Source organism: Dermochelys coriacea, chromosome 1 (assembly GCF_009764565.3).
Source record: "Dermochelys coriacea isolate rDerCor1 chromosome 1, rDerCor1.pri.v4, whole genome shotgun sequence".
Lineage (NCBI taxonomy): Eukaryota > Metazoa > Chordata > Testudines > Dermochelyidae > Dermochelys > Dermochelys coriacea.
The window spans coordinates 9,898,947-9,912,165 of record NC_050068.2 but is presented as its reverse complement, the minus strand read 5'-3'; the positions used below and the strand labels follow the sequence as shown (position 1 = coordinate 9,912,165).

Sequence of the window (13,219 nt, the reverse complement as noted above, 5' to 3'; positions counted from 1 at the left end):
AGAGACTCCACCAGTACCTTGCAGGCCACGGTGGATAACTCAGGAAAGCCAGAGACCCCTGCTGTGAACAGCCAAGAGGAGAGGAGAGATGTGATGGGGTGGTCCAGCTATGCTGCGAGCCAGGACCTGTTTGAGTATAGCCAGTTTCACCAGCTGAGCGCAAGGATGAGTGCAAGGGGAAGGAACCTCGTGTAAGTATGCGCATCCACTTTCCCTTACAATGTTTAAATTTAAAAATGGCACCCAGCCCCAAATTAACAAGACAGAGGTATCAACTTTTCAAGGTTTTATTCGTATGAGAAGAGGCAGTGTTACAACAAACAGATGTAGAATTGGCATCTGCTATTCATTCCCCTGTTGGTTAGGCAAGTGAGAAGGGGGGGCACAGGGCAGAGCAGTTTATGTACATAGGAGTGTCTCTTGTACCTCCTGAGACATATCCATGAGAAACTTTCATGGAGATATTGTGCAATCCTCTCCCAAAGGTTTCTAGAGATGGCTGTCTTATTTCTTCCTCTGAGGTAGGGCACTTTCCCACCCCATCCCACGATGAGTTCAGCTAGCATCATTGCAGTAAACAAGCTAGGAGCATACAGGCCTCGAGTCTTCAGGGTGCCAGCTGTGCTCTCCGTGCCTTTGTAACCCTCAGAAGCTAACCACACCACTACCTGTGGAAAATAGTGCCAATGTTGACTGCCATCGCCCTATTCTTCTCTTCCGCATCCTCATCCCCGGTGGGACATATTCACTATGGCTGGGGCTGGTGACCAGTGCTGTGGTGAGGCATTCCAAAGATGAAGGGTCAGTAAGCAAGTTTTCTTAAAAGTGTTTATGGGAATAAGAAAAGTGAGTTCTGACACTTATCTTTCCCTTTCCACGATGACTGTAAATCCAATGGTATGTGTGTCTGTTTTGGCTGTAGCTGCTGCTCCGGCAGCCTTGAGATGCCCCCTTCACACTTGCAGAATGCCTGACTCTGATGAGGAGGAAAAGAAGAGGATTAGAGCGGCCATGTTCAGTGAGATCCTGCAAGCCAGTATTGCATTGGCCTGCAAAAAAAAAAAAAAAAAAAAAAAAAGGCCTGGAGGGACAGCATGGAGAAGGAAAGGGCAGACAGGAGAAAGGTCCAGGAATCCCAGCAGGAAAAGAATAGGGAGATCCACCCGCACATAAAGGGTCTTCCTAGGCATCAAACACAAATGATGCACACCTTGGTGAGCCTACAAGTCAAACAAACAAAAAAAAAATCCCAGAACTCCCCACCCTTTGCTGTCCTTGGAGAACTCCATGTTAGCAGCTCCCTCTACCCCCCCAACATTCCACGTGGCATCATGGGCCGGGATCCTTACCCCTCTCACGCCACACCAGGGAACAAGAAGGAAAACCACAGCTTCACATACACACCAGCACACAGGTTCTCACAGGTCAGTGTATGTAGCCACGACGGACTACATTTGTGCACTGAAATGGACTGAAATGTTTGTTTGCTGCCTTTCCAATTTTAAATTTCTGTTCTCTGAATTTATGTTAAAAGTTTACCCGTTTCTTGCATTTTTGCACTGTTTTTGCCATTCAATGACGTTCTATTTGAGGAGACTTATCTTTATTAGTTCACAACGCATGCTGCAGAAACATGCAGTACTTGTAAACAAACAGGAAGGACCACATAAATAACAGATTCAGGAAAACAAAGAGTCATTTATAAAATGTACAGCAAGCACTACACAACCCTTAGCAGCACCAAAAGCTCCAGTCCAGAGAAGACTGCAGAACAGAACGTTACTGTTGCTGACTGTTCATGTGCTCTTTCAAAGCCCCCCTCAACGGCATAGCTCCACACTGAATCCTTTTAATGGCCCTTGTGTCTGACTGCTCAAAGTCAGCAGGCAGCCGTTCCAGCTCCAGCTCCACCTCCACGGCAGCCTTTTCCCACTTTGCCTCACAGATATTATGCAGGACACAACAGGGAGCTATAACCATTTGGATCTCTGTGAGAAAAATATCCCATCTAGTGAGTAAACACTGCCAATGTCCCTTCAATCTACCAAAAGCACATTCAACTGTCATTCTGCACCTATTGAGCTGGTAGCTGAATAGTTCCTCAATACGGTCGAGATGGACAGCATACAGCTTCCTGAGCCAGGAGACCAAGGGCTACTCTGGGTACCCCAGAATCACTCCTGGATTTCAATATCACTAATGGTAATCTGATGGTTTGGAATTTATGTCCCTGCTTGCAACTTTCTGAACAGTCCTGTGTCCTTAAAGATGCAAGAGTCTTGCACCTTCCTGGAGGAGTCCACATAGATATTGGTGAAGCATCACTGGTAATCCACCAATGCTGCCATAATCATAGAAGAGTAGCCTTTTCTAATGACATACTCTGTCCAAGGTGCTACAAAAGGGATGTGGATGCATCTATTGCCCCATTGCTGTAAATCCATCCACTATGGCCTACATATGGCTGAGAGTTAGAGCCTTACATAGCAGGAGACAATTAATAGCCCTACACATTTTTATGGCCCCAACTGTGGATTTTCCTACTCCAAAATTATTTCCCACTGACTAGTAGAAAACAAGTATTTCAAGCTTCCACAGTGCAACTATCATTAGCTTCTCATTTATCAATCCAACTCTCATTCTGGTGTCCATGCGCTGGAGTGAGCTCAGCACATAGATCAAGAATGTGGCCTTTTGCATCCAAACGGTCTGTAGCCACTGTTCGTTGTTCAAACTTTCATTAAGATGTGATCCTACAGTGCTTGTTTCTCTGGCCCAGAAGCAGCACTCCACTATCTGAAGCTGCTCTGTGAATGTCACCAACAACCTTGAACGGTTTTTCGCTATGTCCTTCAGCAAACTGTCCTCTAAGAAATCATCAGGTCCACCATTGCTGCAGTACACCTCTACCCCGATATAACGTGACCGATAGAACGCGGGTTTGCATACAACACGGTAAAGCTCCAACACGCTGCTCTGTGAAGCATGTTAAGGGTGCAGGGCCGGGCCGGGGCCAAGGGGTTGGATAAGGGGCAGACGATCTTGGGGAAAGTCAGGGGCTCCCCCCCCGGGTCTGGGAGGCAGGAGCTGGGGGGAGGGCAATTTTGGGGGCCCCGCAGTCCCAGAGTGGCCCGGGACCAGCCTGCTCCGCTTCCCTTGCCCCGGCCCCAGCAGTGTTGCTCAGGGTAAGGCCTTGGGGGAAGGGATCCCCCTGCACTCACCGGCAGCGGCGGAAGCGGAGCAGCCCGGCCCCAGCCCGCTCCACTCCGCCAACTCCCAGCCGCTGTGCTCTGCTTCCCGCTGCAGGTGAGTATGGGCAGCGTCCTTTCTCCAACCTCCCCACACTCACCGGCAGCAAGAAGCGGAGCACCGCGGCTGGGAGCTGGCGGAGTGGAGCGAGCTGGGGCCACATTGCTCTACTTCCCACCGCTGCTGATGAGTGCCTGTCAGGGGGCAAGGGGTGTAGATAGGGGTTGGAGCAGTCAGGGGACAGGGAGCAGGGGGGTTGGGTAGGGGATGAGGTCCTGGGGGTGATTAGGGATGGGGGAGGTTTCTGAAGGGGGGGTCAGGGAACAAGGAAAGGGGGGGCCAAAGCAAGTTCGATAACATGCGGTCTCACCTATAAGGCGGTGAGATTTTTTGTCTCCCGAGGACCGCGTTATATCAGGGTAGAGGTGTACTTCCAGCAGGTCTGCAAACCCAAGAGGATCATGTGTCCTGTATTTGCTGCGTTCGTGAGAATAGTACAGAGGTCTGCGGGCTCCATGCTTTTGTCAAAGATGGTGAACACTGAAAAGTGCCACCCAAGTTTGTGAGATTTAAAAATAATAAAAAAAACCCACAAAAACAAAGATGAGAAAGTTATGGGACATGGATGGCATCATGAGACAGAGAAAGCTGCATTCTGGGAATTTGACCCCTAGCTCCTAGAGATCCTGGGATACTCATTTCTACTCCACAATCCACTGCAAAAAGTTCCCAAAAGGCATCGCACCAGATGGTAGTGCATGGCATACTGGGATACCTACCCATGGCACATAGCCTTATTCATCAACACAAACACTCCTAGTGAACATGCGCAGCGCTGATGCAAATAGCCAAGTATGCATGCGCATGAGTGGTATACAAACTTTGGAGGTTGTACCCTAACATAACTTGTGTCAACCAAAGCTTGTAGTGTAGATATGGCTTAAGATAGCAGCTTGCTGGTTCCAGAACTACTGACAACTGCCAACATTTTCCTGAATTGACTGAATGGTATGAAGGGATAAATGACCTTTGTTTTAGAAAAGAAAAGAACGCTTTGAATTCTCCATATTGGTAAGCAGGCATATCTGTAAGGATTCCAAGTTACTCTGGAAGAAAGTCACAATTAAACAAAATACTATACCTTCCTCAGCTGGCTTTCATATTCCTCACGCAGTTCCCCTGGTTTGCTTAACTTGATGGGTGCTCTGAATATAAAGTCTAGAAAGAAAAGAAAAAAGGGAACATACATTAAAGTATGATAATTAGGAATATCGTCAAGCTGCCCTTGTTACACTGTCTTGCTCTCCCAACTCAATACACAAAAGTGTTCTGAGAGCTAAGTGCCAAGCAATAACACTTCCCTGTTCTATATATACTTACTTATACATATATATACACACATACATACATATATACATCACACACACACACACACACACACACACACACTTCTAATGTTCTCCAAACGTTTTACAAGCAATTAAGCATCATAAGCGGAGGTGTTATCTCCATTTTACATGCATGTAAACAGACAGTACTTAAGCAACTTGCTTGAAGTGTCACAAGGTGTCAGTGGCACAGCCAGAAATAGAAACCAGTACTATGCTATACTAGACCAAACTTGCAAGATCATCTATAAGTCTTTACTTACAAAGGCAGTACAATATCCTTATTCCTATACTTCTCTTGCTACCATTTAAACAAATCTATTAAAACATATTTTCTAAATTTTGTTTAAATGATGTTACGTTTATCAATATACCTATGAGATCTACGTTCCATTCACCTACACAAACATTTTGCAGTGTGAACTTCTCAATTAGCTGTCTTATTAACTATAATTAGAAAACGGAGTTTATTAACTATAATTAGAAAGCAGGCTGCTACTCTGAAACCTGTATTTTGTTTGCAATGCACTGAGTAACTTCAGCATTCTTAAGTCTCACACACAATTTATTCAACTCTTTCCCAAGTACACCAAAACAAAACTAAAGAAGTAGAAACAAAACCGAGTTTATCATATTGGTGAATAGTCACTTTTAAGGTTCCACAGCAGTAGGTTTTGTTACTCTATTAAGTTCCTAATGTCAGTTTAAAAGTCCCCACACACTTTTATACAGCACAAGTCTGGACCAGTTACACTCTAGAGTCAGAGAAATTTTTAAGAGGAATCCAAAAAAGCAAGCAACCTGAAAAAAACATGTTTCATTCCCATGATGCAGCATTAATACAGGCAAGCTAGGCCTATTTTATATAAAATTTATGGGGTTGGGTTTTTTTGTTCTATAATTTTCTTCAACGATCCCCAACCTCCACCAAAAAAAAAAAAGGGGGGGGGGGAGAGTAAAAGGTTTTATGAAATGATACAAAACCACAAATCATGTAAGTCAAAAATGAAAAGTTCACAACTGTGTAACTAACTTAAAAGAACACAACAACAGAGTCTCCAATCTACTTACTAGTGAGGTCCTACCACTCTTTTGTGCCTGCTTTTCAGTATCAATATCTACATCAACTTACTTGCTTTTACAGTCACTTGCCTATCACAAAATTTCAGCCATGCTAAAAACACACACTCAACTGATAGAGAGCTGGCTGGACAGTACAGGCATTGTAAAAGTTGAAAAATTCTGAATTCAACTCTCTTGTCTTCCATGACTTTGCTTTCATGATTTTCCAACATTCTGATACAACAAGAACACAAGACAACCCCCTTCAGAAGGGTGAATTTGGGGTATACATTTGGAGCTTCAATTTTAAATACTAAAAAGAAGGAACCAGTATTGCCAACACCAAAAGGTTCAAAAAGCATGAGATGAGAATTTCAGAAATAAATGTCGGGTTCATTTTTATTTGTCCTTCTGGTCTTTCTGCCTTTAGGGAGCAAACTGTCAAGCTTTTCTGGTCAACCATTAATTGTATAAACTTACTTTGCTTTTTTAAATTAAAGCTGAAATTCCTTCTTAGTTCCATGACTTCAAGAGTTATGACGTTAGAAAAATATGAGACTTATGATAGCTTCACTAGCATTGACAATTCCATCCCCTAAGTTTCATCCTCTTCTTTCTGGTCAATCTCAACCTAACAGCTTTGTATTTGGGACCAGTCACACGGGCTAAAGTAATGGAAAAGTTCCACAGCTGCTCCAAACTGTTTTTCAATTTTGTCCTTGAGCAGCTCCAGTTCTTTGTTGTTAATTTTAATAAAGCCAGATTTCTACTGAGATGGCGTTGCATCAGTGGAACCTGTAATATGCCTAAAACAACCTTCAGTTGCATTTGAACATTTAGGACTTGTCTTTAAAAAAAAAAAAAAAAGACAAATTAAAAAAAACCATGAGTTGCACCAGTATAACTAAAAACATGATGCTAAATCATTTCAACTAAACTGGTACAACTCTGGGTATAGATATTCTTACATCAGTTATAAACTGCTTACACTGGTTTAGCAACCCAATATAAGTGAGGTTTAAACTGACATAAGAGTATCCACACAAAGTTACACTGGTTTAGTAAGTTGGTTTAACATCAAACGGCTGAAACTTTGTGTGCATATGCGCTCTGTAGATCCCTTACTATGTAAAACACATTGTGTGTTATGAACAAAGTCCTTATACCTAATGTATTCACCACACTTATGATATCTAGAGTCAAATACACACAGACACGGGGCCACAAGTAACTGTAAAGCCAGTTTAACTAGCCAGCTAAGAATTCCCCGGCACTATGGAATCCCCATGTGGTGCAGAGCCAGTATAATCAGCTTTTCACCCTTTGTCATTGGTTTCTGTGTAGGGGCACAGCTATACCTGGCTGCTCTTTGGGTCTCCTAACAGATATGTACAACTTACCACCACTGCAGAGCAGCTGTAAGTTGTGCAAGAGGCAAAAGCTGCCCCCCCCCAAACAGCCCCAGGACAAGGTGTGGATGGACAGAATACTGGCATAGTCACTTTTGCCATCCCTACATACACACCCCTCCCTTGGTTCCAAGCACAGCTCAGATAAAGCCACTAATCTAGTTCTCAGTCTCACAAAGTATCTACACCTGAGTTGCATCATACATGCATTTAACTTACGTGAATTCAATTATGCGTGCTTGGCCAAAAACAAAAACAAAAAAAAAAAAAAACAAAACATACTTGTAAATAGTGCGGGCGATTCCGCCCACCAGTCCACTCAACGAGTGTGAGTGAGCATGAGATGGGAGATGTGAAACTGCTGTTCCCTCAGTCGGTCTCAGTTCACACGTGCCTCTCATAGTGTGAGCATCTCGCCGTGCTGAGTGTGATTCTAGTGTTTAAAGATACTTATTTTTTGTACATGGCCCCTAAACGCAAGCCAAACTACTTCATCTCGTGCTCAGCTGAAGAAACAGCGACCTGTTTCAACGCTGGAGGAAAAACTGGCTGTGTTGGATTTATTGAGAGACGGTATGTTGGTCTCCAACGTGGCACGTAAATATAGCCACAACGAATCTAGCATCCATGCCATCAAGATTCGAGAGAGAGAAATTCATCAAGCTGTGGCATCAAGTGCTCCAATAACTTAAGGTGACAAGCCATATGCGTGATAAGACTTTAGTGAAGAGTGAAAAGGCATTAAACTTATGGCTGGAAGACATGAACTGTAAACGTGTGCCTACTGATGGCAACACATTGTGAGAAAAGGCTCTTAGCCTCTACGCACTGTTCAAACCTCTCGAAGAGGAACAGCCTTCCTGATGAGAAGGAATTCAAAGCCAGCCAAGGTTGGCTTAACGGTTTTAGGAATCACTTCAACCTCAAAAAAACAAACAAACTACTGGTGAAGCTCCATCTGCTAATAAAGAGGCAGCAAAAGCCTACCCCGAACAATTAAAGAAAATCATAGAAGAAAAAGGCTATCTTCCGGAACAAGTTTTTAATGCTGACGAGATTGGGCTCGTCTGGAAAAAAAATGCCCAACCGCACTTACATTTCAAAATCAGAAAGACAGGCCCCTGGCTTTAAAGCAGCTAAAGACCGTGTGACTGTGTTGTTTTGTGGCAATGCGGCTGGGCATTTAATAAAGCTGGGCTTGCTCTACAGGGCTGCAAATCCCTGTGCCCTAAAAGGCAAGAACAAAAATCTCCTGTCTGTGTTCTGGCAATTAAATAAAAAGGCTTGGGTGACGGCAGCATTATTTCTGGATTGGTTCCACAAGTGTTTCATTCCAGAGGTCAAGCGTTACCTCGAAGAGAAAGGACTTGACTTTAAAATGTTGCTGATCGTAGACAATGCTTCTGGCCACCCTGAGGCACTCCGGTTTGCGCATAACGACGCTGAAGTTGTCTTTCCCCCCCACAATACCACCTCCATCCTCCAACCTCTCAACCAAGGCGTGATTCGCTGTTTTAAGGCCACGTACACGAGGCTTACATTCTCACGGATACGTAGCGCTTTGGATGCTGATCCCAATATTAATATGATGGAGCGTTGGAAGTCCTTCAACATTGCTGATTGCATCTCTTATATTAAACAGGCAATGGATGCAATCAAGCCTGAAACAGTCAATGCATGTTGGCGAAACCTATGGAAAGAATGTGTGAATGATTTTAAGGGTTTCCCGACCGTTGACAAAGTGAAATGCATTGTTCAGGTGGCCAGGCAAGTGGGTTGTGATGCTTCGTTGACATCCTTGAGGAAGAAATTGAAGAATTAATTGAGAGCCATAGAGACATATTGACTAATGAAGAGTTAGAGGAACTGATAAAATAGTCTATAGAAGATGAAGATGATGACGACAAACAGGAAGAGCCAGCAAGTTGGAAACTTCATAAATTTGCTGAAGTGTTACAAGCAGCGAAACACTTGTATGATTTAATTTCTGAATACAATCCCTCTGTGGAACGAAGCCTCAAAATCACACATAGTATTACAGACAATTTGAGACCATATCAAGAAATGTTTGAGCAGCTCAAGAGACAACAGCGACAGTTGCCAATCACCATCTTTTTCAAGGAAAAACAACCAGCATCAGATGAGCCTACGCAATCAACTTCTTGAGCTGATCCAGAACCACCCACTTCGTCTACGACTTGCTCTCCGTCATCCAAGCTCTTAGTCACCTTCGTCTCCTGGATCAACATCAAGCCCTGATGACCCCCTGTAATTACCCCCGGTAATTAAAAATACAGTATTGTAAAATTATATTTAGCATATGTACTCTATTATATACTGTACATTACTGTATACATTATACATATTACTGTACAGGATTGTACAGTATACCCAAAACCATGTGAAGTATACTGTACTTTATAGGCGATTTAAGGGGTTTTCAAGGGTAATTTTGACTATACGTGATTTTCGCTTTACGCGCTGACTTTAGAACCTAACCCCCGCGTAAGATGCGACTCCACTGTGTTGGGAAGTTGGGCAATAATCTTCTCCCTCCTTAAATGAGGCTGACCAGGGAAGAATTCATTTTTAAACTTTCAGAATGTGCTTTAGAACTCTATTAGATTACTACTTACATAATAAGGCTTAGTGTGCTGAATCACCATACGTTACAGATTTAGGAAGACTGGTCCCCTCTCCCATTTTACTTTTGTTGTATGAAAAATGGCAAAGACCTCCATGTCACACTCTTCTCTACATTCTTGGATGACAGCTTCAGCCATCGGGACCGTGTATTCTGTGGCTATTTTTTCAGACACAGAATCAATATTAAGGAGGAAAGCATTCTTCCCTGTACAGATGTTTGTAGACATTATCAGATAATTTCTTATCTTTAGCCAATCATCTTGCATTACTGTCAATACTGATTCTTTAACTTCTTTAATTTTTCCTTTATTCCCTCACTTTCAGTATGGGGCAGTGGAAGTTTAAATCTGTCTGGATGTGTACCCAGGATGATGTCCTTCAAATGTTTCTTTAAATTTTCACTTAGTTTGTGCTATGTTAATGTCAATGTAGTTGGCCTAAAAGTTCAAGAAATTGCCTTTCAGTTATTTTAGTACAATCCCTGATTGATCTTTGCCACTGCTTGTGTAAACAGAAGAGGGGACCAGCAGAAACTGCTTCTGAATCAAACTGATGTCTGAGAGCTGCCAGAAGAGCTGGAATGAGGACTTAATTATCATTGTGGTAGAATCAAAAGTATATGGGATCAAACTCAATGTTCTGCACTTTTATTTCAACAAAGTTTCATTCAATAGCATATTTGACCTGGAAGAAGTCAAATACACATTTTCTGCACTATTTGAGATGACCGTACATACTTTCTATCTTGTTACTTAACATTGAGATTTTACTTCAAAATAATTCAGTTTTTGTAACTTCAGTCTGTTCAATCACTCATTACCTGTCACTTTTCAACTTTTGGTATGCTGAGTCAGAAATTCACACACATATTTGGTGGTCACTAGTTGCTTGTTTGGTATTGATCAGCAGCTTTCACATTTATTAGAGTTAAAATGAGAAACAGACACCTAGGACATTCAAAAATACAAAGACTGAAAAATAAGATGAACGAGCTAGCTTTATATGGAAACATCATCAGATGCCCTGTTCATCTTCCAGAAGCTCCTACAGTATGCTAAACCAATTCCATTTTACAAATTCATAACTTCATCCACTCTCAACAGTTAATCCCGGCCCCTAGGCACGCCCCTCTCTCTGAGCATTTAGGGCATGTCTTCACTAGCAACATTAGAGCTCTCCCAGCACTATAAAAAAAGCCTAAATCCAGTAGGGGAATAGCTCCCAGCGCAGATGCACTGTCTACACGGACGCTTTACAGCGCTGAAACTTGCAGTGCTCGGGGGTGTGTGTGTGTCTGTCTGTGTGTTTTTTCACACCCCTGAGCGAGAAAGTTGCAGCGCTGTAAAGTGCCAGTGTAGACAAACCCTTAGACCACTGTCACTCTTGGTTTCCCGGTAGACATCATAAAAAAACTTTGAGGGTCTCCCTGCTTCCCTTTTTACACTTTAAAGTAATAAATGTTTTCATTCACAGACAGAGGCTAGTGCTTTTAAATACAAATTATGTTTATGTAAATATTTCAGTGATACAGAGGTGCGGAAATGGGGGCAGGAAGGAAGGAAGCCCTGATAAAACCTATTTATTCTTTTATCTTCAGAAAAAGAACAAGTTTTTCACAACCTTCAAAAGATGTAAGGATTTGAGTAGGGAAAGGAATTCCTCAGAACAATCCAAGGACTATAACTAGAAGCTAAGGACAGAAATTAAGAAAATGTAGGCTGGAAAAAAAAAAAAAAGCAGCAGTAATTTCTTCCTGAAAGTGAGATCTAGTAAGTAGCCTGCTCTCTCAAAGAAAGTGGTGAAAATTCCATTATTTAACTAGACTGGGCAAAGCACTAGAGAATGCATTGCAGGCAAGAATCCTGCAATGCCAGAAAGAGAGAGACTAGATGACCTAGTAAGTCTTTTCCATCCCTATGATAGTAAAGATGGTCTTAGGGAGTGGAATTCATTTCTCAAACCTTAGCAAACACTTATAAATTGTCCAAACCTTAAGATAGTGTGTCATATAATTTTGTAATATCCCCACAGCCGTCCCAAAACATGCAGGCAGTAGAATATACTAACTCCTAGGAGTCAGACCTGAGCAGCAGCAACCAGAGCAGCACTGGGAGAGAGGGAGCAGGCCATCAGAGATGTAGGATGCTTTCAGAACCCCTGGCAGCAAAACTGTAAAGTATACTGAAAATGCACAAAAAAAGAGGAATAAGGGAAGGTGTAGATGCTGATTAGGGCTGAAACAGACTTGGGAAGGAGACATACAGAAAGGTGAGGCAACAGGCAAGCATTAAAATACAATATAATATAAAGGGGAAGCACTTTGAGTCAGCAGTGGATGAGCATATTAGCTGAGGCATCCAAACAGAAGGATTCATATATTTCAAGGCCAAATGGGATTTTGTAATAATCTCCAAAATCATCTGCAGGCTAAAACTTAACAATAGCTAGGCAGCAAGTATGGTGAGACTGCTGCCTATCATGCTGACCAATACTGTCTCATTGTTTCCTTCTGCTGCCCCATCTGTCAGTATCCACCTGTTGTCCGTTTTCTGATTGCAAACTCTTTGTGGCAGGTACTATGTCTCTTTGTTCTGTGTTTGTACAGTGGCGGGCAGAGTGGGGTCCTGGTCTATACGCAAGGTTCATACGTGCTACTGAAATACAAATAATCTACTCTGACCTCCTGCAAAACATGAACTATAGAATTTCACTCTAAAAAGAAAAGGAGTACTTGTGGCACCTTAGAGACTAAAGCTTATGCTCTAATAAATTTGTCTCTAAGGTGCCACAAGTACTCCTTTTCATTTTTGCGAATACAGACCAACACAGCTGCTACGCTGAAACCTGTTAGAATTTCACTCAGTGGTTCCTGCTTCCAGCCTAATAATTTGCAGCTTAACGAGATCATGCATTTTAGAAAGACTTCCTATCTTCATTTAAAGACTGCAAGTGCTGAAGAATTTACCACATGCCTTGGTAATCTGTTCCTATAGTTAATTAAGGAGATGGTAGTAGAAGGGATGGTTCATGGGGGAAACAAATGTAACTAATAAGATTAGTTCCTTTATGTTTTGCTCACATCTGTGTAGTAGGATTTGTCTGGCTTGTGTTTTTAGATTATAAATTCTTCAGGGTAGGGACCTTGTTTTATGTGTGGGTACAGCATCTCACATAATGGGGCCTCAATCCTCACTGGGGCATTACGGTGTCGCCACATAATTTAATATTTGCATTACCACCAGTGAGTTAACAAACAAGTGCCCTTAAACCGCAATGCTAGATGCAGGCCTAAATTGTATCTAAATTATTGGTTTCAGAGTAGCAGCCGTGTTAGTCTGTATTCGCAAAAAGAAAAGGAGTACTTGTGGCACCTTAGAGACTAACAAATTTATTAGAGCATAAGCTTTCGTGAGCTACAGCTCACTGCATCGGATGCATTCGATGAAGTGAGCTGTAGCTCACGAA

The 13,219-nt window shown here is 42.5% G+C and overlaps 1 protein-coding gene across 1 annotated transcript in view; it reads right to left on the bottom strand.

Moving 5' to 3' along the window:
* The window catches only part of RNF169 (ring finger protein 169), a 48,919-nt gene that overhangs the window by 24,693 nt on the left and 11,007 nt on the right, over window positions 1-13,219 (bottom strand). Inside the window, exon 3 of the mRNA XM_038407015.2 lies at window positions 4,391-4,467. Coding sequence (XP_038262943.2) covers window positions 4,391-4,467 — 77 coding nt within the window. The remainder of the gene's footprint in view (window positions 1-4,390; window positions 4,468-13,219) is intronic.